General features: G+C 45.5%; 1 protein-coding gene across 1 annotated transcript in view; it reads right to left on the bottom strand.

The window, feature by feature from the left end:
• The window catches only part of LOC311115655 (NLR family CARD domain-containing protein 3-like), a 23,701-nt gene extending 527 nt beyond the window's left edge, over positions 1–23,174 (bottom strand). The window contains exons 1-9 of the mRNA XM_084190815.1: positions 22,946–23,174; positions 20,980–22,780; positions 20,475–20,648; positions 19,066–19,234; positions 4,186–4,307; positions 2,906–3,079; positions 1,660–1,833; positions 648–694; positions 1–25 (exon numbers count right to left, since the gene is read on the bottom strand). The exon at positions 1–25 is cut by the window's left edge and continues 527 nt beyond it. Of these exons, the coding sequence (XP_084046941.1) occupies positions 1–25; positions 648–694; positions 1,660–1,833; positions 2,906–3,079; positions 4,186–4,307; positions 19,066–19,234; positions 20,475–20,648; positions 20,980–22,780; position 22,946 (2,687 nt within the window). The 5' untranslated portion in view covers positions 22,947–23,174. The remainder of the gene's footprint in view (positions 26–647; positions 695–1,659; positions 1,834–2,905; positions 3,080–4,185; positions 4,308–19,065; positions 19,235–20,474; positions 20,649–20,979; positions 22,781–22,945) is intronic.
• Positions 23,175–24,926: the final 1,752 nt, after the last annotated feature.

Raw genomic sequence — 24,926 nt, forward strand, 5'->3', positions numbered from 1 at the left:
AGGTCCAGTGTGAGATCACAGACATCTGATGGATGAAACCAGACACAATATTAGAAATCATCATCATTCACATTAGAATGTTAACTCACTTTTCACTAATTCATTTAATGTAGATGTTTCTAGGTATCAAAAGGAGAAGTTAAGGTAACTTGAGACTTGTTGAATGATCATATGTTATACTGTATGGTAATATAAAACACACTTATTCCCATGAATTACACACACACACACACACACACACACATCCTGAACACACACTCACTGGACACACACACACACACACACACATTTCTAACGTAACACGAACACGCAACACACACACACACAGACAATAATTACATACACACACACACACATCCTGAATACACATACACCCTGAACACACACACACACACACACACACACCTTCATGCATGCATGCATGAACACACACACACACATTTCTAAAGTAACACAAACACGCCACACACACACACACATTGTCAAAGCAACTCTTTGTAAACTTTGGTGTCCCTGATTTGTGCTTCTGTAGAACTACAGCTGATATTTAATATGACCAAGTAAGTAATAATCGTGGTCTTTGACTTTGACTTCACTTGAATTAAGACTTATTCTTAGTCATATTCTTCACAGCAGTCAATACTCACATTTTCTAAGTCCAGGTTTCATTGTGATCTCTACACCATGTTCCACACTGTAGCGGTAAGCAGAAGAACAGACAGTCATTGAGGGAAACACCTGAACTCACACACACACACACACACACACACACACACACACACACACACACACACACACACACACACACACACACACACACACACACACACACACACACACACACACACACACACACACACACACACACACACACACACACACACACACACACACACACACACACACACACACACACACACACACACACAGTCAGCATGTAACTAGTGTGTACAGTGTTTGTGTGTGTGTGTGTTTGTTTCCACTCTGTGTGATTCCTTTGTGTGTGTGGGGCCAGTGTGTGTGTGTGTGTGTGTGTGTCCTTTGTGTGTATGTGTCCAGTGTGTGTGTACGGTGTTTGTGTGTGTGAGTGTGTGTGTGTGTCCAGTGTGTGTGTGTGTGTGAATGTGTATTTGTGTGTGTGTTTCCTTTTTGTGTGTCTGGGACCAGTGTGTGTGTGTGTGCGTGTGTGTGTGTGTCCAGTTTGTGTGTGTATGTGTGTCAAGTGTGTGTGTGTGTGTGTGTGTGTCCAGTGTGTGTCCAGTGTGTTTGTGTGTGTATCAAGTGTGTTTGTGTGTCCATTGTGTGTGTGTGTGTGTGTGTGTGTGTCCAGTTTGTGTGTTTGTCCAGTGTGGGTGTGTGTGTGTGAGTGTGTGTGTCCAGTGTGTGTGTGTGTGACACAAACATACACACACACACACACACACACACACACACACACACACAAACACACTGGACACACACACACGCACTAGACACACACACACACACTGGACACACACACGCACTGACACACACATTCACACACACACACTGGACACACACACACACACACACAGTCTTTATATAACTTAGTCCAAGTGGTGGTCAGAATGTTTGTCTTAACTAGCCTGATAACTCCAACATGTCTGATATGAACATTGACATAAACCCTCTACATACTTGAGTTTCTCCAGTTTGCAGTGTGGATCCTCCAGTCCAGCAGAGAGCAGCCTGACTCCTGAGTCTCCTGGGTGATTGTAGCTCAGATCCAGCTCTCTCAGGTGTGAGGGGTTTGACTTTAGAGCTGAGATCAGAGAAGCACAGCCTTCCTCTGTGACTAGACAGCCTGACAGCCTGCAAAGAGTCAAATCATATTAAAACCACACTGCTATTCTTTGGTGGTGAAAATAGTGGCAGTATATTTTTTTCACCGTTTAGAAATGAAAGCACTTTATGTATCTATTCCCCCTATTTGAAAAAGTCATAAGTATTCTGACCATTTGACTTATAGTCTATTAAAGTTGTCAAAAGTTGAGTATTTGGTTGTGAACTCATTGGTTGCATTTGCAGTTTGTTTTGGTTGTGTTTTGGTTTGTTTTGTCCGATAGTAACTGAATGGTGGATGATGACTGGAGTAATCTTCTGTCTAAGTGAGTAAATAACATGTTTCTAAACACTACTAAATGAATCCTGATGATGACATGATTAAGACAAATCATGAATGAATCATGAATTATAATGAGTGAGAAAGTTACAGAGGCTACAACAAAACATGCTAACCTCTCACCATTACCAATAACAGAGGGGGTATGATCCTTGTTCCTCTGTAACTTTCTCATTCATCATCATTCATGATTCATTCATAATCATAGTAGCATCCACATGAATGTAGAAGTGTTCAGAAACATCTTATATTCTTACTGACAATACAAGTGAAGTGACTCCAAAATGACAGGACATTATTCACCATTCAGTTTCTATTGGGAAAAACATCATCCAAAACACAACCAAGACAAACTGCAAATGTATTCAACAAGTGTGTAGAATCACAGGCTTGATGTAATCACTGTGGGTAAGGAATATGGGACCAAATACTAAACTTATGACTACTTTAATACAATATAAGTGAATATGTCCAAATTATTAAGACCTTTTCAAATGGGAGAACTAGATACATAAAGTGCTTTCATTTCTAAACAGTAACACAGATATGTATGAAAATATCATCAAATAAAAGGTGACATTATATACTGTCACCTAATATGAAACATTATATCTCATATCCAAAATGCTGGAGCATAGCACCAAATGTAAAACTGTAAGATTCACTGTCCAAACACATATGGTGTGGACTATGTGTGCCTGGTAAACACATGTGGATCTGGTGAACAGTTATCACTTGTTGACCAACTACAGGAATACTGACCTCAGAGTCTCCAGTTTACAGTGGGGATTCCCCAGTCCAGCAGAGAGCAGCTTCACTCCTGAATCCTTCAGGTCATTGATACTCAGATCCAGCTCTCTCAGGTGTGAGGGGTTTGACTTCAGAGCTGAGACCAGAGAAGCACAGCCTTCCTCTGTGACTAGACAGCCTGACAGCCTGCAAAGAGTCAAATCATATTAAAACCACAATGCTATTCTTTGGTGGTGAAAATAGTGGCAGTATATTTTTTTCACAGTTTAGAAATGAAAGCACTTTATGTATCTATTCCCCCTATTTGAAAAAGTCATAATCCCCCTATTTCAAAAAGTCATAAGTATTCTGACCATTTGACTTATAGTGTATTAAAGTTATCAAAAGTTGAGTAATTGGTTGTGAACTCATTGGTTGCATTTGCAGTTTGTTTTGGTTGTTTTTTGGGTTATGTTTTGTCCAATTGTAACTGAATGGTGGATGATGACCGGATGAATCTTCTGTCTAAGAGAGTAGATAACATGTTTCTAAACACTACTAAATTAATCCTGATGATGACTTGATTAAGACAAATCATGAATGAATCATGAATTATAATGAGTGAGAAAGTTACAGAGGCTACAACAAAACATGCTAACCTCTCACCATTACCAATAACAGAGGGGGTATGATCCTTGTTCCTCTGTAACTTTCTCATTCATCATCATTCATGATTCATTCATGATTATTCATAATAATGGTAGCATCCACATGAATGTAGAAGTGTTCAGAAATATCTTCTATTCTTACTGACAATACAAGTGAAGTGACTCCAAAATGACAGGACATTATTCACGATTCAGTTTCTATTGGGAAAAACATAATCCAAAACACAACCAAGACAAACTGCAAATGTATTCAACAAGTTTGTAGAATCACAAGCTTGATGTAGTCACTGCAGGTAAGGAATATGGGACCAAATACTAAACTTATGACTACTTCAATACAATATAAGTGAATATGTCCAAATTATTAAGACCTTTTCAAATGGGAGAACTAGATACATAAAGTCCTTTCATTTCTAAACAGTAACACAGATATGTATGAATACCCTCAAATAAAAGGTGACATTATATACTGTCACCTAATATGAAACATTCTATCTCAAATCCAAAATGCTGGAGCATAGCACCAAATGTAAAACTGTAAGCTTCACTGTCCAAACACATATGGTGTGGACTATGTGTACCTGGTAAACACATGTGGATCTGGTGAACAGTTATCACTTGTTGACCAATTACAGGAATACTGACCTCAGAGTCTCCAGTTTACAGTGGGGATTCCCCAGTCCAGCAGAGAGCAGCTTCACTCCTGAATCCTTCAGGTCATTGATACTCAGGTCCAGCTCTCTCAGGTGTGAGGGGTTTGACTTCAGAGCTGAGACCAGAGAAGCACAGCCTTCCTCTGTGACTAGACAGTGTGACAGCCTGCAAAGAGTCAAATCATATTAAAACCACACTGCTATTCTTTGGTGGTCAAAATAGTGGCAGTATATTTTTTTCAACATATTCAGATATATCAATGTCTGTCACTAGCTGAGGTTAATGTAGTGCGCGAGTCAGGCGCAGGACACCGAAGCTTAGTCCAACAACGTTTACTAGTGCAAACCCAAGCACAATACAATGAACGGCCTCAACAAACAAACAGAGGCGAGCGATTACGCAGACTGTGCGTAAACTAACAAAACAATAAACAGAGAGAACACGCAACACTAACGGACAGGCGAATTACAACACACAACCTAACCAATACAAAACAGGCAACTCATAGAATACATAATCAGACACAAACGGACACAGGTGCAATGGACAGACAAAAGTAATCAAACATAGAAACATTCAACGGTGGCAGCTAGTACTCCGGGGACGACGAACGCCGAAGCCTGCCCGAACAAGGAGGAGGAGCAGCCTCGGCAGAATCCGTGACAGTACCCCCCCCTTGACGCGCGGCTCCAGCCGTGCGCCGACCCCGGCCTCGGGGACGGCCAGGAGGACGCGGACCCGGGCGCGTTGGATGCCCACGGTGGAACTCAGTCAGGAGGGATGGATCTAGGATGTCCCTCCTAGGCACCCAGCACTGTTCCTCCGGACCGTACCCCTCCCACTCCACGAGATACTGGAGACCACTCATCCGGCGCCTCGAGTCCAAGATGGTCCGGACCCTTACGCCGGGGCCCCCTCGATGTCCAATGGGGGCGGAGGGGTCTCTCCTATCTCATCTTCTTGGAGTGGGCCAGCTACCACCGGCCTGAGAAGAGACACATGGAACGAGGGATTAATTTTCTTGTTACAATAGCAGTTGTAACCTGTAACACACCTCATTCAATCTTCTCAGGACTTTAAAGGGCCCCACAAACCGCCGACCCAGCTTCCGGCAAGGCAGGCGGAGGGGCAGGTTTCGAGTCGAGAGCCAGACTCGATCTCCCGGTGCGTATACCGGTCCCTCACTGCGGTGGCGATCGGCGCTCGCCTTCTGTCGACGGATGGCCCGCTGCAGATGGACATGTGCAGCGTCCCACGTCTCCTCTGAGCGCCGAATCCACTCATCCACCGCAGGGGCCTCGATCTGGCTCTCGTGCCATGGTGCCAGAACCGGCTGATACCCTAAAACACACTGGAAAGGTGTTACATTGGTGGAGGAGTGGCGGAGAGAGTTCTGGGCCATCTCTGCCCAGGGGATATACCTAGACCACTCCTCCGGCCGGCCCTGGCAATAGGACCTCAGAAACCTACCCACATCCTGGTTGACTCGTTCAACCTGCCCATTGCTCTCTGGGTGGTACCCCGAGGTAAGGCTCACCGAGACCCCCAAGCGTTCCATGAACGCCCCCCAGACTCTGGAGGTGAACTGGGGACCTCGGTCAGACACAATATCCTCGGGGACCCCATAGTGCCGGAACACGTGGGTAAATAGGGCCTCAGCGGTCTGTAGGGCAGTAGGAAGACCCAGCATTGGGAGGAGACGACAGGCCTTGGAAAACCGATCCACAACGACCAAAATGGTGGTATTCCCCTGGGAGGGGGGAAGGTCGGTCACAAAATCCACCGAGAGGTGGGACCATGGTCGTTGTGGAACGGGCAGGGGATGTAACTTTCCCCTGGGCAAATGTCTAGTCGTCTTACACTGGGTGCACACCGAGCAGGAGGAGACATAAACCCTCACATCCCTAGCTAACGTTGGCCACCAGTATTTCACCCTAAGGCAGTGCACTGTCCGGCCAATACCTGGATGTCCAGAGGAGGGTGAAGTATGAGCCCAATAAATAAGGCGGTCACGAACCTCGAGCGGAACCTACGTCCGCCCCACAGGACACTCGGGGGGAGTAGGGTCGGTACGCAGGGCCCGCTCGATCTCCGTATCGACCTCCCACACTACCGGAGCCACCAGACAAGACTCCGGCAGTATGGGAGTAGGCTCAATGGACCTCTCCTCTGTGTCATACCGCCGGGACAGGGCGTCTGCCTTACCGTTCTGGGACCCTGGGATGTATGTGATCTTAAAAACAAACCGGGTTAGGAACATGTTCCACCTAGCCTGACGAGGGTTTAGTCTCTTAGCTGCCCGGATGTACTCCAGGTTACGGTGGTCAGTCAGAATGAGGAAAGGGTGTTGAGCCCCCTCAAGCCAATGCCTCCACACCTTTAGGGCCTGGACTACAGCTAACAGCTCCCTGTCCCCTACGTCATAATTACGCTCCGCCGAGCTGAGCTTCTTGGAATAGAACGCACAGGGGTGGAGTTTAGGTGGCGTGTCGGACCGTTGCGACAGGACTGCCCCAATACCGGCCTCGGACGCGTCTACCTCAACTTGGAATGGTAAAGCGGGATCCGGATGCGCCAGCACCGGAGCCGAAGTGAACAATTCTTTAGTTAAACAAATGCCCTGTCCGCCTCAGCTGACCACTGCAAACGCACCGGACCCCCCTTTAGCAGGGACGTGATGGGAGCTGCCACCTGTCCAAAGCCCCAGATAAACCTCCGGTAGTAATTAGCAAAACCCAAAAACTGCTGCACCTCTTTTACAGTGATTGGAGTTTGCCAATTACGCACGGCCGACACACGGTCAACCTCTATCTTCACACCAGACGCGGACAATCGATAACCCAAAAAGGAGACGGACTCCTGGAAAAACAAGCATTTCTCTGCCTTGACATACAAGTCATGCTCCAACAGCATTTACATTACATTTTAGTCATTTAGCAGACGCTCTTATCCAGAGCGACTTACAGGAGCAATTAGGGTTAAGTGCCTTGCTCAAGGGCACATTAACGTCATTTAGCAGACGCTCTTAGCCAGAGCGACTCACAAATTGGTGCGTTCACCCTATAGCCAGTGGGATAACCACTTTACAATTTTGGGGGGGGGGGGGGGGGGGGGGGGGGGGTTAGAAGGAAAACTTTATCCTATCCCAGGTATTCCTTAAAGAGGTGGGGTTTCAAATGTCTCCGGAAGGTGGTGAGTGACTCCGCTGTCCTGGCGTCGTGAGGGAGCTTGTTCCACCATTGGGGTGCCAGAGCAGCGAACAGTTTTGACTGGGCTGAGCGGGAGCTATGCTTCCGCAGAGGAAGGGGAGCCAGCAGGCCAGAGGTGGATGAACGCAATGCCCTCGTTTGGGTGTAGGGACTGATCAGAGCCTGAAGGTACAGAGGTGCCGTTCCCCTCACTGCTCCATAGGCAAGCACCATGGTCTTGTAGCGGATGCGAGCTTCAACTGGAAGCCAGTGGAGTGTGCGGAGGAGGGGGGTGACGTGAGAGAACTTGGGAAGGTTGAACACCAGACGGGCTGCGGCATTCTGGATGAGTTGTAGGGGTTTAATGGCACAGGCAGGGAGGCCAGCCAACAGCGAGTTGCAGTAGTCCAGACGGGAGATGACAAGTGCCTGGATTAGGACCTGTGCCGCTTCCTGTGTAAGGCAGTGTCGTACTCTCCGAATGTTGTAGAGCATGAACCTGCAGGAGCGGGTCACCGCCTTGATGTAGGCGGAGAACGACAGGGTGTTGTCCAGGGTCACGCCTAGGCTCTTCGCACTCTGGGAGGAGGACACAGCGGAGTTGTCAACCGTGATGGCGAGATCATGGAACGGGCAGTCCTTCCCCGGGAGGAAGAGCAGCTCCGTCTTGCCAGGGTTCAGCTTGAGGTGGTGATCCGTCATCCATACTGATATGTCTGCCAGACATGCAGAGATGCGATTCGCCACCTGGTTATCAGAAGGGGGAAAGGAGAAGATTAGTTGTGTATCGTCAGCGTAGCAATGATAGGAAAGGCCATGTGAGGATATGACAGAGCCAAGTGACTTGGTGTATAGGGAGAAAAGGAGAGGGCCTAGAACTGAGCCCTGGGGGACACCAGTGGTGAGAGCACGTGGTGCGGAGACAGCTTCTCGCCACGCCACTTGGTAGGAGCGACCGGTCAGGTAGGACGCAATCCAGGAGTGAGCCGCGCCGGAGATGCCCAGCTCGGAGAGGGTGGAGAGGAGGATCTGATGGTTCACAGTATCAAAGGCAGCAGACAGGTCTAGAAGGACAAGAGCAGAGGAGAGAGAGTTAGCTTTAGCAGTGCGGAGAGTCTCCGTGACACAGAGAAGAGCAGTCTCAGTTGAATGACCAGTCCTGAAACCTGATTGGTTTGGATCAAGAAGGTCATTCTGAGAGAGATAGCAAGAGAGTTGGCTAAAGACGGCACGCTCAATAGTTTTGGAAAGAAAAGAAAGAAGGGATACTGGTCTGTAGTTGTTGACATCAGTGGGGTCGAGTGTTGGTTTTTTGAGAAGGGGAGCAACTCTCGCTCTCTTGAGACGGATGGGACATGGCCAGCGGTCAGGGATGAGTTGATCAGCGAGGTGAGGTAGGGGAGAAGGTCACCGGAGATGGTCTGGAGAAGGGAGGAGGGGATGGGGTCAAGCGGGCAGGTTGTTGGGCGGCCTGCAGTCACAAGTCGCAGGATTTTATCTGGAGAGAGAGGGGAGAAAGAAGTCAAAGCATAGGGTAGGGCAGTGTGAGCAGGACCAGCAGTGTCATTAGACTTAACAAACGAGGATCGGATGTCGTCAACCTTCTTTTCAAAGTGGTTGACGAAGTCATCCACAGAGAGAGAGGAGGGGGGGGGGGGGGGGGGGGAGGATTCAGGAGGGAGGAAAATGTGGCAAAGAGCTTCCTAGGGTTAGAGGCAGATGCTTGGAATTTAGAGTGGTAGAAGGTGGCCTTAGCAGCAGAAACAGATGAAGAAAATGTAGAGAGGAGGGAGTGAAAAGATGCCAGGTCGGCAGGGAGTTTAGTTTTCTTCCATTTCCGCTCCGCTGCCCGGAGCTCTGTTCTGTGAGCTCGCAATGAGTCATCAAGCCACGGAGCTGGAGGGGAGGACCGAGCCGGCCGGGAGGATAGGGGACACAGAGAGTCAAAGGATGCAGAAAGGGAGGAGAGGAGGGTTGAGGAGGCAGAATCAGGAGATTGGAGGGAGAAGGATTGAGCAGAGGGAAGAGATGATAGGATGGAAGAGGAGAGAGTAGTGGGAGAGAGAGAGCGAAGGTTGCGGCGGCGCATTACCATCTGTGTAGGGGCAGAGTGAGTAGTGTGGGAGGAGAGCGAGAGAGAAAAGGAAACAAAGTAGTTGTCGGAGACATGGAGGGGAGTTGCAGTGAGATTAGTAGAGGAGAAGCATCTAGTGAAGATGAGGTCAAGCGTATTGCCTGCCTTGTGAGTAGGGGGGGACGGTGAGAGGGTGAGGTCAAAAGAGGAGAGGAGTGGAAAGAAGGAGGCAGAGAGAAATGAGTCAAATGTGGACATAGGGAGGTTGAAATCCCCCAAAACTGTGAGGGGTGAGCCATCCTCAGGGAAGGAACTTATCAAGGCGTCAAGCTCATTGATGAACTCTCCAAGGGAACCTGGAGGGCGATAGATGACAAGGATATTAAGCTTAAATGGGCTAGTGACTGTGACAGCATGGAATTCAAATGAGGAGATAGACAGATGGGTTAGGGGAAAAATTGAGAATGTCCACTTGGGAGAGATGAGGATTCCTGTACCACCACCCCTCTGACCAGATGCTCTCGGGGTATGCGAGAACACATGGTCAGACGAGGAGAGAGCAGTAGGAGTAGCAGTGTTTTCAGTGGTGATCCATGTTTCCGTCAGCGCCAGGAAGTCGAGGGACTGGAGGTTGGCATAGGCTGGGATGAAGTCAGCTTTGTTGGCAGCAGAACGGCAGTTCCAGAGAATGCCTGCGACCTGGAACTCCACGTGGGTGGTGCGTGCAGGGACCACCAGGTTAGAGAGGCAGCAGCCACGCGGTGTGGTGCGTTTGTGTAGCCTGTGCAGAGAGGAGAGAACAGGGATAGGCAGAGGCATAGTTGACAGGCTGTAGCAAATGGCTACAAAAATGCAGAGGAGATCGGAAGGAAATGAGTTAAGCATCTGGGAGAGGAGAGAGCAGGGCCTCCCTCACCAAAAACTTCTACCTCAGAAACTAAAATTGTTTCACTGAACCACCCGAACAAAAACTCTCCCAACTTCCACCTTTAGAAATCAGAATTGTTGTGAACCACAGCGGTTCAATGTTTAAAGGAATAGACTCAACCCACTTTATTCAGCTAGCTAACTATGACACCATAGCTAACTAGCAAGCTAGCACCCAATAACAATAACACACCGTTTAGCACCAACACTTGGTCACAACAAACCACCAATAGTGTGATAACACACTAAACAGATCATTCGTGTCTGTGTCAAGTTCCTTTCATGACGCAGCAATGATTAGACGTTGGCTAGCTAGGACAAGTATATTGTATTTAGCTACTACCGTACAGTTAGCTGGTCGTGTTGGGTAGCTAGCAATGGCCACTGTGTTGACTTTGTTTGAAGAACGGCTAGCTAGCTAGCTTCGTGCTACACCCGGCACACAATGGCTATTGTGTTGACTCTGACTCTGTTCGAAAAAACGGCTAGGTAGCTCGCTTCGTGCTACAGCCGGCACGGCCGAAGACACTGCCAAGACACACCAATAGTGTGATAACACACTAAACAGATCATTCGTGTCTGTGTCAAGTTCCTTTCATGACGCAGCAATGATTAAACGTTGGCTAGCTAGGACAAGTATATTGTAGTTAGCTACTACAGTACAGTCAGCTGGTCGTGTTGGGTAGCTAGCAATGGCCACTGTGTTGACTTTGTTTGAAGAACGGCTAGCTAGCTAGCTTCGTGCTACACCCGGCACACAATGGCTACTGTGTTGACTCTGACTCTGTTCGAAAAAACAGCTAGTTAGCTCGCTTCGTGCTACAGCCGGCACGGCCGAAGACACTGCCAAGACACAGTAACTACCCACAACAACCCACGATGCCTAGCTATGACGCCGTAGCTAACTAGCAAGCTAGCATCCATTAACACACAATTTAGCACCAATACTTGGTTACAACAAACTGCCAAGAGTGTGTTAGCACACTAAACAGATAATTCATGTCCGTGTCTAGTTCCTTTCATAACGCATAACGCAGCAAAAAATTTAACATTGGCTAGCAGCACATTAACATTGGAAACAGCTCTCCAGCGTTGCTAATCATTACCAGTAGCTACCCGCTAGCTAGCTAGCCTCGTGCTTCAATACTAACCTACAATTACCTACGGAAACCTACAATAACAACAATACTAACCTATAATAAATACAATACCTAACTACAGCTAACTACCTACCTACGATCTAATACATGGTTAAGCTTTACTCAACACCATATGAGAAGCTTACCTCCTGCTTACCTCCAGCTAGAGAAAAACACAACCTCTCCCGACCTCTCCGAATATGCTCGGCGCACCAGGGCTACATGCTCGGCTCGTGTAGAAGAGTACACTAGGATGTCGTCGATGTATACTACCACACCCTGCCCATGCATGTCCCGGAAAATCTCGTCAACAAAGGATTGGAAGACTGAAGGAGCATTCATTAACCCGTATGGCATGACGAGATACTCGTAATGACCCGAGGTGGTACTAAATGCTGTTTTCCATTCATCCCCCTCCCTAATGCGCACCAGATTGTACGCGCTCCTGAGATCTAACTTTGTGAAGAACCGCGCTCCGCGTAATGACTCCGTCATAGTCGCAATCAGAGGAAGAGGGTAACTGTACTTAACCGTGATCTGATTGAGACTACGGTAATCAATACACGGGCGCAAACCCCCGTCCTTCTTCTTCACAAAGAAGAAACTCGAGGAAACCGGGGAAGTGGAGGACCGTATGTATCCCTGTGCCAAGGACTCGGCTATGTAAGTCTCCATAGCCGCGGTCTCCTCTTGAGACAGGGGATACACACGGCTCCGCGGAAGTGCAGCTCCTGTTTGGAGATCTATCGCACAATCCCCCTGTCTATGAGGTGGTAGCCGTGTCGCCCTCGTTTTGCTGAACACAAGTGCTAAATCCTCATATTCAGGGGGAATGCGCATTGCGGGCACTTGGTTCGGACTCTCCACCGAGGTCGCCCCTAAGGAAACACCTAGACATCTCCCTACACACTGGGCAGACCACTCCATAAGAGCCCTCTGTTGCCACGCAATGGTAGGATCATGGGCGCTTAACCAGGGAAGCCCCAGCACCACGGGATACGCAGGAGAGTCGATCAGATAAAACTGAATGATCTCCTCATGACCCCCCTGCGTCGTCATCTTAAGTGGTGCTGTGACTTCTCTGATCAACCCCGACCCCAGCGACCGGCTGTCTAGGGCATGAACAGGAAAGTGGGCTTCTACCGGCCGAAGGGGAATTCCTAACCTATAACAAAATTCACGATCAACAAAGTTCCCAGCTGCGCCTGAATCTACTAGCGCCTTATGCTGGGAATGAGGTGCCACCTGTGGAAATCTCACAGGTATACACAAGTGACCAACAGAGAGCTCTGGGTAAGTGGGGCGCCTACTCACCTGAAATGACTCCCCAGTGCGTGACCTGTTGTCCCCTCTCCCAGGAGACCCTCCCCAGCACCTAGCCGCAGTGTGTCCTCCACGGCCACAGTTGGTGCAGGGGACGGCCCCCCTCGGGTTCTCTCTCCTCCTCTCCCTAGCGCCAGCACCCCCGAGCTCCATGGGAACCGGCTCGGAGGTGCTGGAGGGTGGAATGGACGACCCCCACTCGGGACGTCCGCGGGTAGCCAGCAGGGTGTCGAGACGGATGGAAATGTCCACCAACTGGTCGAAGGATAGGTTGGTGTCCCTGCAGGCCAGCTCACGAAGAACGTCCTCTCGTAGGCTACACCGGTAATGGTCGATGAGGGCCCTCTCATTCCACCCCGCATCCACCGCTAGAGTCCGGAACTCCAGGGCGAACTCCTGTGCACTCCTCTTCCCCTGTCGGAGGTGGAACAGACGCTCCCCCGCCGCCTTCCCCTCAGGTGGATGATCGAACACAGCCCTGAAGCGGCGGGAGAACTCCGCGTAGGTGATGGTGGCGGCATCTATTCCCCTCCATTCGGCGTTGGCCCACTCCAACGCCTTGCCGGATAGACAGGAGATGAGGGCGGAGACGCTCTCGTATCCCGAGGGCGCCTGGTGTATGGTGGCCAGGTAGAGTTCCACCTGCAGGAGGAACCCCTGACACCCGGCTGCAGAACCATCATAAGCCCTCGGGAGCGAGAGCCGAATGCCACTGGGTTCCGGTGCTGGGAGAGGAGGACTGGCCGATGGTGATGGTAAGGTGTGCGAAGGCGTGGGCACCTCCCCCGTAACCAATCGGCGCAGCGTGTTGGACACCTCGTTCATGGCGGCCCCAAGTTGCCGGATCATGGTGTCTTGGTCGCTGATCCGATCCTCCAGCGACTTGGGTGCCGCCGCTGCTCCTGCTGACTCCATCTTGGGTGTGTTGTTCTGTCACTAGCTGAGGTTAATGTGGTGCGGGAGTCAGTCGCAGGACACCGAAGCTTAGTCCAACAACGTTTACTAGTGCAAACCCAAGCACAATACAATGAACGGCCTCAACAAACAAACAGAGGCGAGCGATTACGCAGACTGTGCGTAAACTAACAAAACAATAAACAGAGAGAACACGCAACACTAACGGACAGGTTAATAACAACACACAACCTAACCAATAGAAAACAGGCAACTCATAGAACACATAATCAGACACAAACGGACACAGGTGCAATGGACAGACAAAAGCAATCAAACATAGAAACATTCAACGGTGGCAGCTAGTACTCCGGGGACGACGAACGCCGAAGCCTGCCCGAACAAGGAGGAGGAGCAGCCTCGGCAGAATCCGTGACAGTGTCCTGAAACCTGCCATATCTATTCATAAATGAATGTTTCATTGTTAGAAATGACAAATTATCAAAGTATTGCTTGTAGATAGAAAAATGCATATTACAAATATTTGAGTAGACTGACCAGAGCAGTTTAAAAAGCAGTATCAGTCAAAAGACAGACAGTGAGGTATCAGATTTAGATTGTATTGAGTATACAGTCCACAGTATATCTATTTTGACAGTGAAACTGACATTTTAAATGTGACTCTATACTCCACCATTTTGGATTTGAGATCAAATGTTTCATATGAGGTGACAGTATATAATGTCACCTTTTATTTGAGGGTATTTTAATACATATCTGTTTCACCGTTTAGAAATGAAAGCACTTTATGTATCTAGTCCCCCCATTTGACGAAGTCAAACGTATTCTAACCATTTGACTTATAGTGTATTAACGTAGTCAAAAGTTGAGTATTTGGTTGTAAACTTGTTGGTTGTATTTGCAGTTTGTTTTGGGTTATGTTTTGCCCAATAGTAACTGAATGGTGGAAGATGACTGGAGTAACTTTCTGTCTAAGTGAGTAGATAACATGTTTCTAAACACTACTAAATTAATCCTGATGATGCCATGATTAACAAAAATTATGAATGAATCATGAATAATAATGAGTGAGAAAGTTACAGAGGCTACAACAAAACATGCTAACCTCTCACCATTACCTATAACAGAGGGGGTATGATCCTTGTTCCTCTGTAACTTTCTCATTCATCATCATTCACGATTCATTCATGATTATTCATAATCATGGTAGCATCCACATGAATGTAGAAGTGTTCAGAAACATATTCTATTCTTACTGACAATACAAGTGAAGTGACTCCAAAATGACAGGACATTATTCACCAATCAGTTTCTATTGGGAAAAACATCATCCAAAACACAACCAAGACAAACTGCAAATGTATTCAAAAGTTTGTAGATTCACAAGCTTGATGCAATCACTGCAGGCAAAGAATATTCAACGACCAAACACTAAAACACTAAACATTGGACTAAATTAATTTGTCCAAATAGTTATGACTTTTTCAAATGGTAGAACTAGAGAACTACATACATAAAGTGCTTTCATTTCTAAACAGTAAAACAGGTATGTATGAATACCCTCAAATAAAAAGTGACATTCTGTACTGTTGCCTAATATGAAACTATTTCAAATCCAAAATGCTGGAGCATAGCACCAAATGTAAAACTGTAAGCTTCACTGTCCAAACACATATGGTGTGGACTACGTGTGCCTGGTAAACACATGTGGATCTGGTGAACAGTTATCACTTGTTGACCAACTACAGGAATACTGACCTCAGAGTCTCCAGTTTACAGTGGGGATTCCCCAGTCCAGCAGAGAGCAGCTTCACTCCTGAATCCTTCAGGTCATTGTTACTCAGATCCAGCTCTCTCAGGTGTGAGGGGTTTGACTTCAGAGCTCAGACCAGAGAAGCACAGCCTTCCTCTGTGACTAGACAGCGTGACAGCCTGCAAAGAATGAAATCATATTAAAACCACACTGCTATTCTTTGGTGGTCAAAATAGTGGCAGTATATTTTTTTCAACATATTCAGATATATCAGTGTCCTGAAACCTGCCATATCTATTCATAAATGAATGTTTCATTTTTAGAAATGACAAATTATCAAAGTATTGCATGTAGATAGAAAAATGTATAGTACAAATATTTGAGTAGACTGACCAGAGCAGTTTAAAAAGCAGTATCAGTCAAAAGACAGACAGTGAGGTATCAGATTTAGATTGTATTGAGTATACAGTCCACACCATATCTAGTTTGACAGTGAAACTGACATTTTAAATGTGGCTCTATAATCCAGCATTTTGGATTTGAGATTAAATGTTTCATATGAGGTGACAGTATATAATGTCACCTTTTATTTGAGGGTATTTTAATACATATCTGTTTCACCGTTTAGAAATGAAAGCACTTTATGTTACTAGTCCCCCCATTTGACGAAGTCAAACGTATTCTGACCATTTGACTAATAGTGTATTAACGTAGTCGAAAGTTGAGTATTTGGTTGTAAACTTGTTGGTTGTATTTGCAGTTTGTTTTGGGTTATGTTTTGCCCAATAGTAACTGAATGGTGGATGATGACTGGAGTAATTTTCTGTCTAAGTGAGTAGATAACAGGTTTCTGTAGCTGTGCCACTAGAGATCCTGGTTCGAATCCAGGCTCTGTCGTAGCCGGCCGCGACCGGGAGACCCATGGGGCGGCGCACAATTGGCCCAGCGTCGTCCAGGGTAGGGGAGGGAATGGCCGGCAGGGATGTAGTTTGGTTGGTAGAGCATGGCGTTTGCAATGCTAGGGTTGTGGGTTCGATTCCCACGGGGGGCCAGTATGAAAAAATGTAATAAAAAATAATGTATGCACTCACTAACTGTAAGTCACTCTGGATAAGAGCGTCTGCTAAATGACTAAAATGTAAATGTTTCTAAACACTACTAAATGAATCCTAATGATGCCATGATTAAGAAAAATCATGAATGAATCATGAATAATAATGAGTGAGAAAGTTACAGAGGCTACAACAAAACATGCTAACCTCTCACCATTACCAATAACAGAGGGGGTATGATCCTTGTTCCTCTGCAACTTTCTCATTCATCATCATTCACGATTCATTCATGATTATTCATAATCATAGTAGAATCCACATGAATGTAGAAGTGTTCAGAAACATCTTCTATTCTTACTGACAATACAAGTGAAGTAACTCCAAAATGACAGGACATTATTCACCATTCAGTTTCTATTTGGAAAAACATCATCTAAAACACAACCAAGACAAACTGCAAATGCATTCAACAAGTTTGTAGAATCACAAGCTTGATGTAATCACTGCAGGTAAAGAATATTCAAAGACCAAACACTAAACATTGGACTAAATTAATTTGTCCAAATACTTATGACTTTTTCAAATGGGAGAACTACATACATTAAGTGCTTTCATTTCTAAACAGTAAAACAGGTACAGTCGTATGAAAAAGTTTGGGCACCCCTGACAATTTCCATGATTTCCATTTATAAATAATTGGGTGTTTGGATCAGCAATTTCATTTTGATCTATCAAATAACTGATGGACACAGTACTATTTCAGTAGTGAAATTAGGTTTATTGGATTAACAGAAAATATGCAATATGCATCAAAACGAAATTAGACAGGTGCATAAATTTGGGCACCCCAACAGAAAAATCACATCAATATTTAGTAGAGCCTCCTTTTGCTAAAATAACAGCCCCTAGACGGTTCCTATAGCCTCTAATGAGTGTCTGGATTCTGGATGAAGGTATTTTGGACCATTTCTCCTTACAAAACATCTCCACTTCAGTTAGGTTTGATGGTTGCCGAGCATGGACAGCCTGCTTCAAATCATCCCACAGATTCTCAATGATATTCAGGTCTGGGGACTGGGATGGCCATTCCAGAACATTGTACTTGTTCCTCTGCATAAATGCCCGGGTAGATTTTGAGCAGTGTTTTGGGTCGTTGTCTTGTTGGAATATTCAGCCCCGGCGTAACTTCAACTTTGTGTCTGATTCTTCAACATTATTCCCAAGAATCTGCGGATATTGAGTGGAATCCATGCGACCCTCAACTTTAACAATATTCCCAGTAGCGGCACTGGCCATACAGCCCCACAGCATGATGGAACCCCCACCAAATTTGACTGTGGGTAGCAAGTGTTTTTTTTGGAACGCTGTGTTCTTTTGCCGCCATGCATAACGCCCCTTGTTATGACCAAATAACTCAATCTTTGTTTCATCAGTCCACAGCACCTTATTCCAAAATGAAGCTGGCTTGTCCAAATGTGCATTTGCATACCTCAAGCGACTCTGTTTGTGGCGTGTGGCAGAAAAGGCTTCTTCCGCATCACTCTCCCGTACAGCTTCTCCTTGTGCAAAGTGCGCTGAATTGTTGAACGATGCACAGTGACACCATCTGCAGCAAGATGATGTTGTAGGTCTTTGGAAGTGGTCTGTGGGCTGTTTTTGACCGTTTTCACCATCCTTCGCCTTTGCCTCTCCGATATTTTACTTGGCCTGCCACTTCTGGCCTTAACAAGAACTGTGCCTGTGGTCTTCCATTTCCTCACAATGCTCCTCACAGTGGACACTGACAGCTTACATCTCTGCATTAGCTTTTTGTATCCTTCCCCTAAACCATAATGTTGAACAATCTTTGTTTTCAGGTCATTTGAGAGTTGTTTTGAGGCCCCCATGTTGCCACTCTTCAGAGGAGAGTCAAAGAGAACAACAACTTGCAATTGGCCACCTTAAATACATTTTCTCATGATTGGATGCATATGTCTATGAAGTTCAAGGCTTAATGAGTTCACCAAACCAATTGTGTGTTCCAATTAATCAGTGCTAAGTAGTTCCAGGTATTCAAATCAACAGAATGACAAGGGTGCCCACATTTTTGCATAGCCTATTTTTCACATCTGATTTAATTTCATACAACTTAATATTGCTACACTAAAAATCTTTGTCTGGACAATAACCCAGTACTCAGCTTTTATTAGAAAATGAATGGCATGCCACTGTGATCATTTTCTGTGATGACAGAGTAAATTATTATGCAGCCTCAGAGGGGTGCCCAAACTTTTTCATACGACTGTATGTATGAATACCCTCAAATAAAAAGTGACATTCTGTACTGTTGCCTAATATGAAACAATTTCAAATCCAAAATGATGGAGCATAGCACCAAATGTAAAACTGTAAGCTTCACTGTCCAAACACATATGGTGTGGACTATGTGTGCCTGGTAAACACATGTGGATCTGGTGAACAGTTATCACTTGTTGACCAACTACAGGAATACTGACCTCAGAGTCTCCAGTTTACAGTGGGGATTCCCCAGTCCAGCAAAGAGCAGCTTCACTCCTGAATCCTTCAGGTCATTCTTACTCAGATCCAGCTCTCTCAGGTGTGAGGGGTTTGACTTCAGAGCTGAGACCAGAGAAGCACAGCCTTCCTCTCTGACTAGACAGCGTGACAGCCTGCAAAGAGTCAAATCATATTAAAACCACATTGCTATTCTTTGGTGGTGAAAATAGTGGAAATATATTTGTTCAACATATTCAGATGTATCAGTGTCCTGAAACCTGACATATCTATTCATAAATTAATGTATCATTATTTGAAATTATCAAATTATTGCTTGTAGATAGAAAAATGTATTGTACAAATATTTGAGTAGACTGACCAGACCATTTAAAAAAGCAGTATCAGTCAAAAGACAGACAGTGAGGTATCAGATTTAGATTGACTATATGTATCTAGTCCCCCATTTGAAGAAGTCCAAAGTATTCTGACCAATTCACTTATAGTGTATTAAAGTAGTCAAAAGTTTAGTATTTGGTCCCAAACTCGTTGGTTGCATTTGCAGTTTGTTTTGGTTGTGTTTTGGGTTATGTTTTGCCCGATAGTAACTGAATGGTGGATGATGACTGGAGTAATTTTCTGTCTAAGTGAGTAGATAACATGTTTCTAAACACTACTAAATTAATCCTGATGATGCCATGATTAAGAATAATCATGAATGAATCATGAATAATAATGAGTGAGAGAGTTACAGAGGCTACAACAAAACATGCTAACCTCTCACCATTACCAATAACAGAGGGGGAATGATCCTTGTTCCTCTGTAACTTTCTCATTCATCATCATTCACGATTCATTCATGATTATTCATAATCATAGTAGCATCCACATGAATGTAGAAGTGTTCAGAAACATCTTCTATTCTTACTGACAATACAAGTGAAGTGACTCCAAAATTACAGGACATTATTCACCATTCAGTTTCTATTAGGAAAAACATCATCCAAAACACAACCAAGACAAACTGCAAATGCATTCAACAAGTTTGTAGAAACACAAGCTTGATGTAATCACTGCAGGTAAGGAATATGGGACCAAATACTAAACTTTGGACTAAATTAATTTGTCCAAATACTTATTACTTTTTCAAATGGGAGAACTAGATACATTAAGTGCTTTCATTTCTAAACAGTACAACAGGTATGTATGAATACCCTCAAATAAAAAGTGACATTCTGTACTGTTGCCTAATATGAAACATTATATCTCAAATCCAAAATGATGGAGCATAGCACCAAATGTAAAACTGTAAGCTTCACTGTCCAAACACATATGGTGTGGACTATGTGTGCCTGGTAAACACATGTGGATCTGGTGAACAGTTCTCACTTGTTGACCCACTACAGGAATACTGACCTCAGAGTCTCCAGTTTACAGTGGGGATTCCCCAGTCCAGCAGAGAGCAGCTTCACTCCTGAATCCTTCAGGTCATTGTTACTCAGATCCAGCTCTCTCAGGTGTGAGGGGTTTGAACTGAGAACTGAGGCCAACACTTCACAGGATGTGTCTGTGAGTTTACAGCCAGTGAGTCTGTCAACAGAGTAAATACCACGAGGGACAGGTTGTATTAAAATGTTACATTTAGCTTCCCTGCTTACACTGTTACCCCTGCACTAATAATGTGAACACTGTGTATAGATGTCTCAATGCTACAACTTTTCTGATCTGTTTGTATTAGTTTGTTTAAGACTTTTCAGCTGATAGAAAGTTTAGTCAGCCAATGAAAATGTTGTTGTTCTTACATACAGTAAAGTTTGGTCTGAGGGATAGTCACATGAGTACTTACAGAGCCAGTCAGCCAATAAAAATGCTGCTGTAACTACAATGTATTTTGGTGTGGGATATTTCCATGAATACTTACAGAGCTTTCCTGCAGCCTCTCACAGCTGGGAGCAGTCTCCTACGACCCTCCTCTGATGTCTTGTATACCTTCATGTCAAACACATCCAGAACCTCCTCTGATATCTGTAGCATGTAGGCCAGTGCTGAACACTGAAAAAGTGTGAGGTTTTTGGATCTCTTCTCTGACCTCAAGTACGCTTGGATTTCCTCTTGTACTGAATGGTCTTTCATCTCTATCAGACAGTGGAAGAGATTGATGCATCTCTCAGGGGAGATGTTCTTCCTCTGCATCACCTTAAGGGATCGGATTGTTTTCTGGACGCTGTCTGGACTGCTTTCTGTCTGTGTCACCAGACCTCGTAGGAGTTTCTGATTGGACTCCAGTGACATCCCATGAAGGAAGCGGACAAAGAGGTCCAGGTGTCCGTTCTTGCTCTCCAAGGCTTTATCCACGGTACTCTTCAGCAGCTCATGCGAGGTTAGCTCTTCAGATGCAGCTCTAGACTTTCTCTTGAGGAAGGGCTTCAGTGCATCCATGTTCTTGGTTGTGTAACAATGGTACATGTAGACAGCTGAGAGAAACTCCTGAATGCTCAGATGAACAAAGCAGTACACCACTCTCTGAAATAACACAGACTCTTCTTTAAAGATTTGTGTGCACACTCCTGAGTACACTGAGGCTTCTTTGACATCAATGCCACACTCTTTCAGGTCTTCTTCATAGAACATGAGATTACCCTTCTCCAGATTTTCAAACGCCAGCTTCCCCAGCTTCAGAAGAATTTCCTTATCTGACTCCATGAGCTCCTGTAGATCCATCTCATCTCTTCCATGATATTTCTGGTTCTTCAGGCTGGTCTGAATGAGCAGGAAGTGTATTGACATCTCAGTCAGAGTCGTGGGCATCTCTCTCCTCTTGTCTGTACTCAACATGTGTTCAAGGACTATTGCAGAAATCCAACAGAACACTGGCATGTGGCACATGATGTGGAGGCTCCTTGATGTCTTTATGTGTGAGATGATTCTGCTGGCCAGGTCCTCATCACTGAATCTCTTCCTGAAGTACTCCTCCTTCTGTGGGTCATTGAACCCTCGTACCTCTGTCACCTGGTCAACACACTTAGGGGGGATCTGATTGGTTGCTGCTGGTCGGGAGGTTATCCATAGGAGAGCAGAGGGAAGCAGATTCCCCTTGATGAGGTTTGTCAGCAGAACATCGACAGACGATGTCTGGGTGACATCAGACACCTTTTCATTGTGCTGTAAATCCAATGGAAGTCTGCTTTCATCCAAACCATCAAAGATGAACATAGCTTTACAGGCAGTGAGTTTCTTTGCATTGCCTATGTCTAGTTCTGTGTGGAAGCCATTTAAAAGTCTGAGAAGACTGTACTGGAGATCTTTAATCAAGTTCAGCTCCCGGAAAGGAAGCACAAATATGATATCCACATCTTGGTTCGCCTTCTCTTCAGCCCAGTCTAGGATGAACTTCTGCACAGAGACTGTTTTTCCGATGCCAGCGATGCCCTTCGTCAGCACAGTTCTGATGCTTCTCTCTTGGCCTGGTAAGGGTTTAAATATGTCATTGCAGTGGATTGCTGTGTCATGTGAGGTTGGTGTCCTGGATGCTGTCTCTAGCTGCCACACCTCATGTTCATTGTTAACCCCTTCACTCTCTCCTTCTGTGATGTAGAGCTCTGTGTAAATATTGTTGAGGGGAGTTTGGTTCCCTGCTTTTTCCATACCTTCTATCACACATTCATACCTCCTTTTCAGACTGTCTTTATGGTTTACTATAGCTCTCTGCAGGCTGTCATCCACTACAAGGGAAGAGGAAAAATCATGTGTATCAGAAACATTCATTGACAGGATGAAAAGTGGGCCTTCCACAACTACAGTAACTTCTATTATCTCATAATATTGTAGTTAACTACTGTAAATCATATTAAGGTATTGACTTGGCCCACGTGTGCAAGTGGTCTTACTGTTTTCAGAGCCTCTTGTTTTATTGGGTTGACTCAGGTGCTGTAGTACAGGCCGTGTTCTGGATCTCTTTCTACACTGAGGACAGTCATAGTCTCCTGAAGGAGCAGGTTTCTCCCAGTAGCTGGTGATGCACTGTCTGCAGAACCTGTGTCCACAGGTGATAGAGACTGGATCCCTCAGCACCTGCTGACACACTGCACACCTGGACTGATCCTCTAACAGAGTAGACCATCCCCTACAGAGATAAAGGAGAGAGAGAGAGATTGTAGATGTTAATACTGTTCATAGACAGACAGCTGGGAACAGAATACTCTGCTCTCTGTGTGTGGTACTAGCCTCTGGAATGGATAACATGTCCACAGTGGTATTACTAAACTATATGAACTCAGAAGGTTGTAGAAACATGTCCACAGTGGTATTACTAAACTATATGAACTCAGGTTGTAGAAACATGTCCACAGTGGTATTACTAAACTATATGAACTCAGAAGGTTGTAGAAACATGTCCACAGTGGTATTACTAAACTATATGAACTCAGAAGGTTGTAGAAACATGTCCACAGTGGTATTACTAAACTATATGAACTCAGAAGGTTGTAGAAACATGTCCACAGTGGTATTACTAAACTATATGAACTCAGAAGGTTGTAGAAACATGTCCACAGTGGTATTACTAAACTATATGAACTCAGGTTGTAGAAACATGTCCACAGTGGTATTACTAAACTATATGAACTCAGGTTGTAGAAACATGTCCACAGTGGTATTACTAAACTATATGAACTCAGAAGGTTGTAGAAACATGTCCACAGTGGTATTACTAAACTATATGAACTCAGAAGGTTGTAGAAACATGTCCACAGTGGTATTACTAAACTATATGAACTCAGAAGGTTGTAGAAACATGTCCACAGTGTTATTACTAAACTATATGAACTCAGAAGGTTGTAGAAACATGTCCACAGTGGTATTAATAAACTATATGAACTCAGATTGTAGAATTCTTCAAAAGTATAGAATGTACACACTAAGAAAAGAGGGTTCCGCAAGGGTTCTTTGGGAAGGGTGATGGTTCTATGTGGAACCATAATGACTCAAAGAACCCTTCAAGCCATTCAATGGTTATTTGCAGTTCACAAAAAGGGTTATTTGCGTTTTAGTGATAATTAAAATGTAGGGGCTGTCACGCCCTGGCTCTGGGGACTCTTAAATGTTGAGCCAGGGTGTGGATTTGCTATGTTTAGTTCTATATCGTGGAGCTCCGCCCCATAGGGGAGCTCTGCTCCTATTGGTTTACCCTCTGCCCTAAGGCAGCATCAGCCTGAGACAAAATTATGCACACACCTACAGCCAATAGGAGTACAGGTGTCCCTATAAGAGGGGATGCCTCCCCTCAATCAGCCTCCCTTTTTCTTCAGCGACTGGATGACTAGACTGAAGAGCCAAGAAGAGACGAAGCACAAGACTCAGGACGAGAAAAACGCCGTTGATATTCCAGTCATCAACGTCGTCTAAATGAGCACACCGGGAGATTTTCCACCCCCAAAAGCTCTTTTCAGAGCTCAGTGCAGATGCACTTCCATGGCGGCCGGTGACCACCACGACCTGTGTTTCGTGTGTTTGGGATCCCAGCATGCCAAGGAAGGCGTCTGCAGTCCCCCGAATTGCGCCTCCTGCGCCCTCCTTTCTTTAAAGGAGAGGAAGCAGCATTGGGCGTTTTTCAGGGAGGACATCCCCCTTGAGGACGTGCTGTCGATACTAGTCTCTGCTTCAGAGGCGTCATCCGACGGTGCAGACTCGGGGGAAGATAAGGACTTTGAGGAGGAGTCTGGCATTCCAATGGAACAGTCGGACCCCATCCCTCATATTTTCAAGCCCCCCTTTCCTTTGGAGAGCGAGAGGGCTTGTAGTCCTTATAGCGAAGGGGATACGAGCTCTGAGAGATCAGAAGCTCTCTCTTTCGCTGCAGCCTCTCTGAGA

The sequence above is a fragment of the Coregonus lavaretus genome (assembly GCF_964263955.1).
Source record: "Coregonus lavaretus genome assembly, contig: HAP1_SCAFFOLD_554, whole genome shotgun sequence".
Classification (NCBI taxonomy): Eukaryota; Metazoa; Chordata; class Actinopteri; order Salmoniformes; family Salmonidae; genus Coregonus; species Coregonus lavaretus.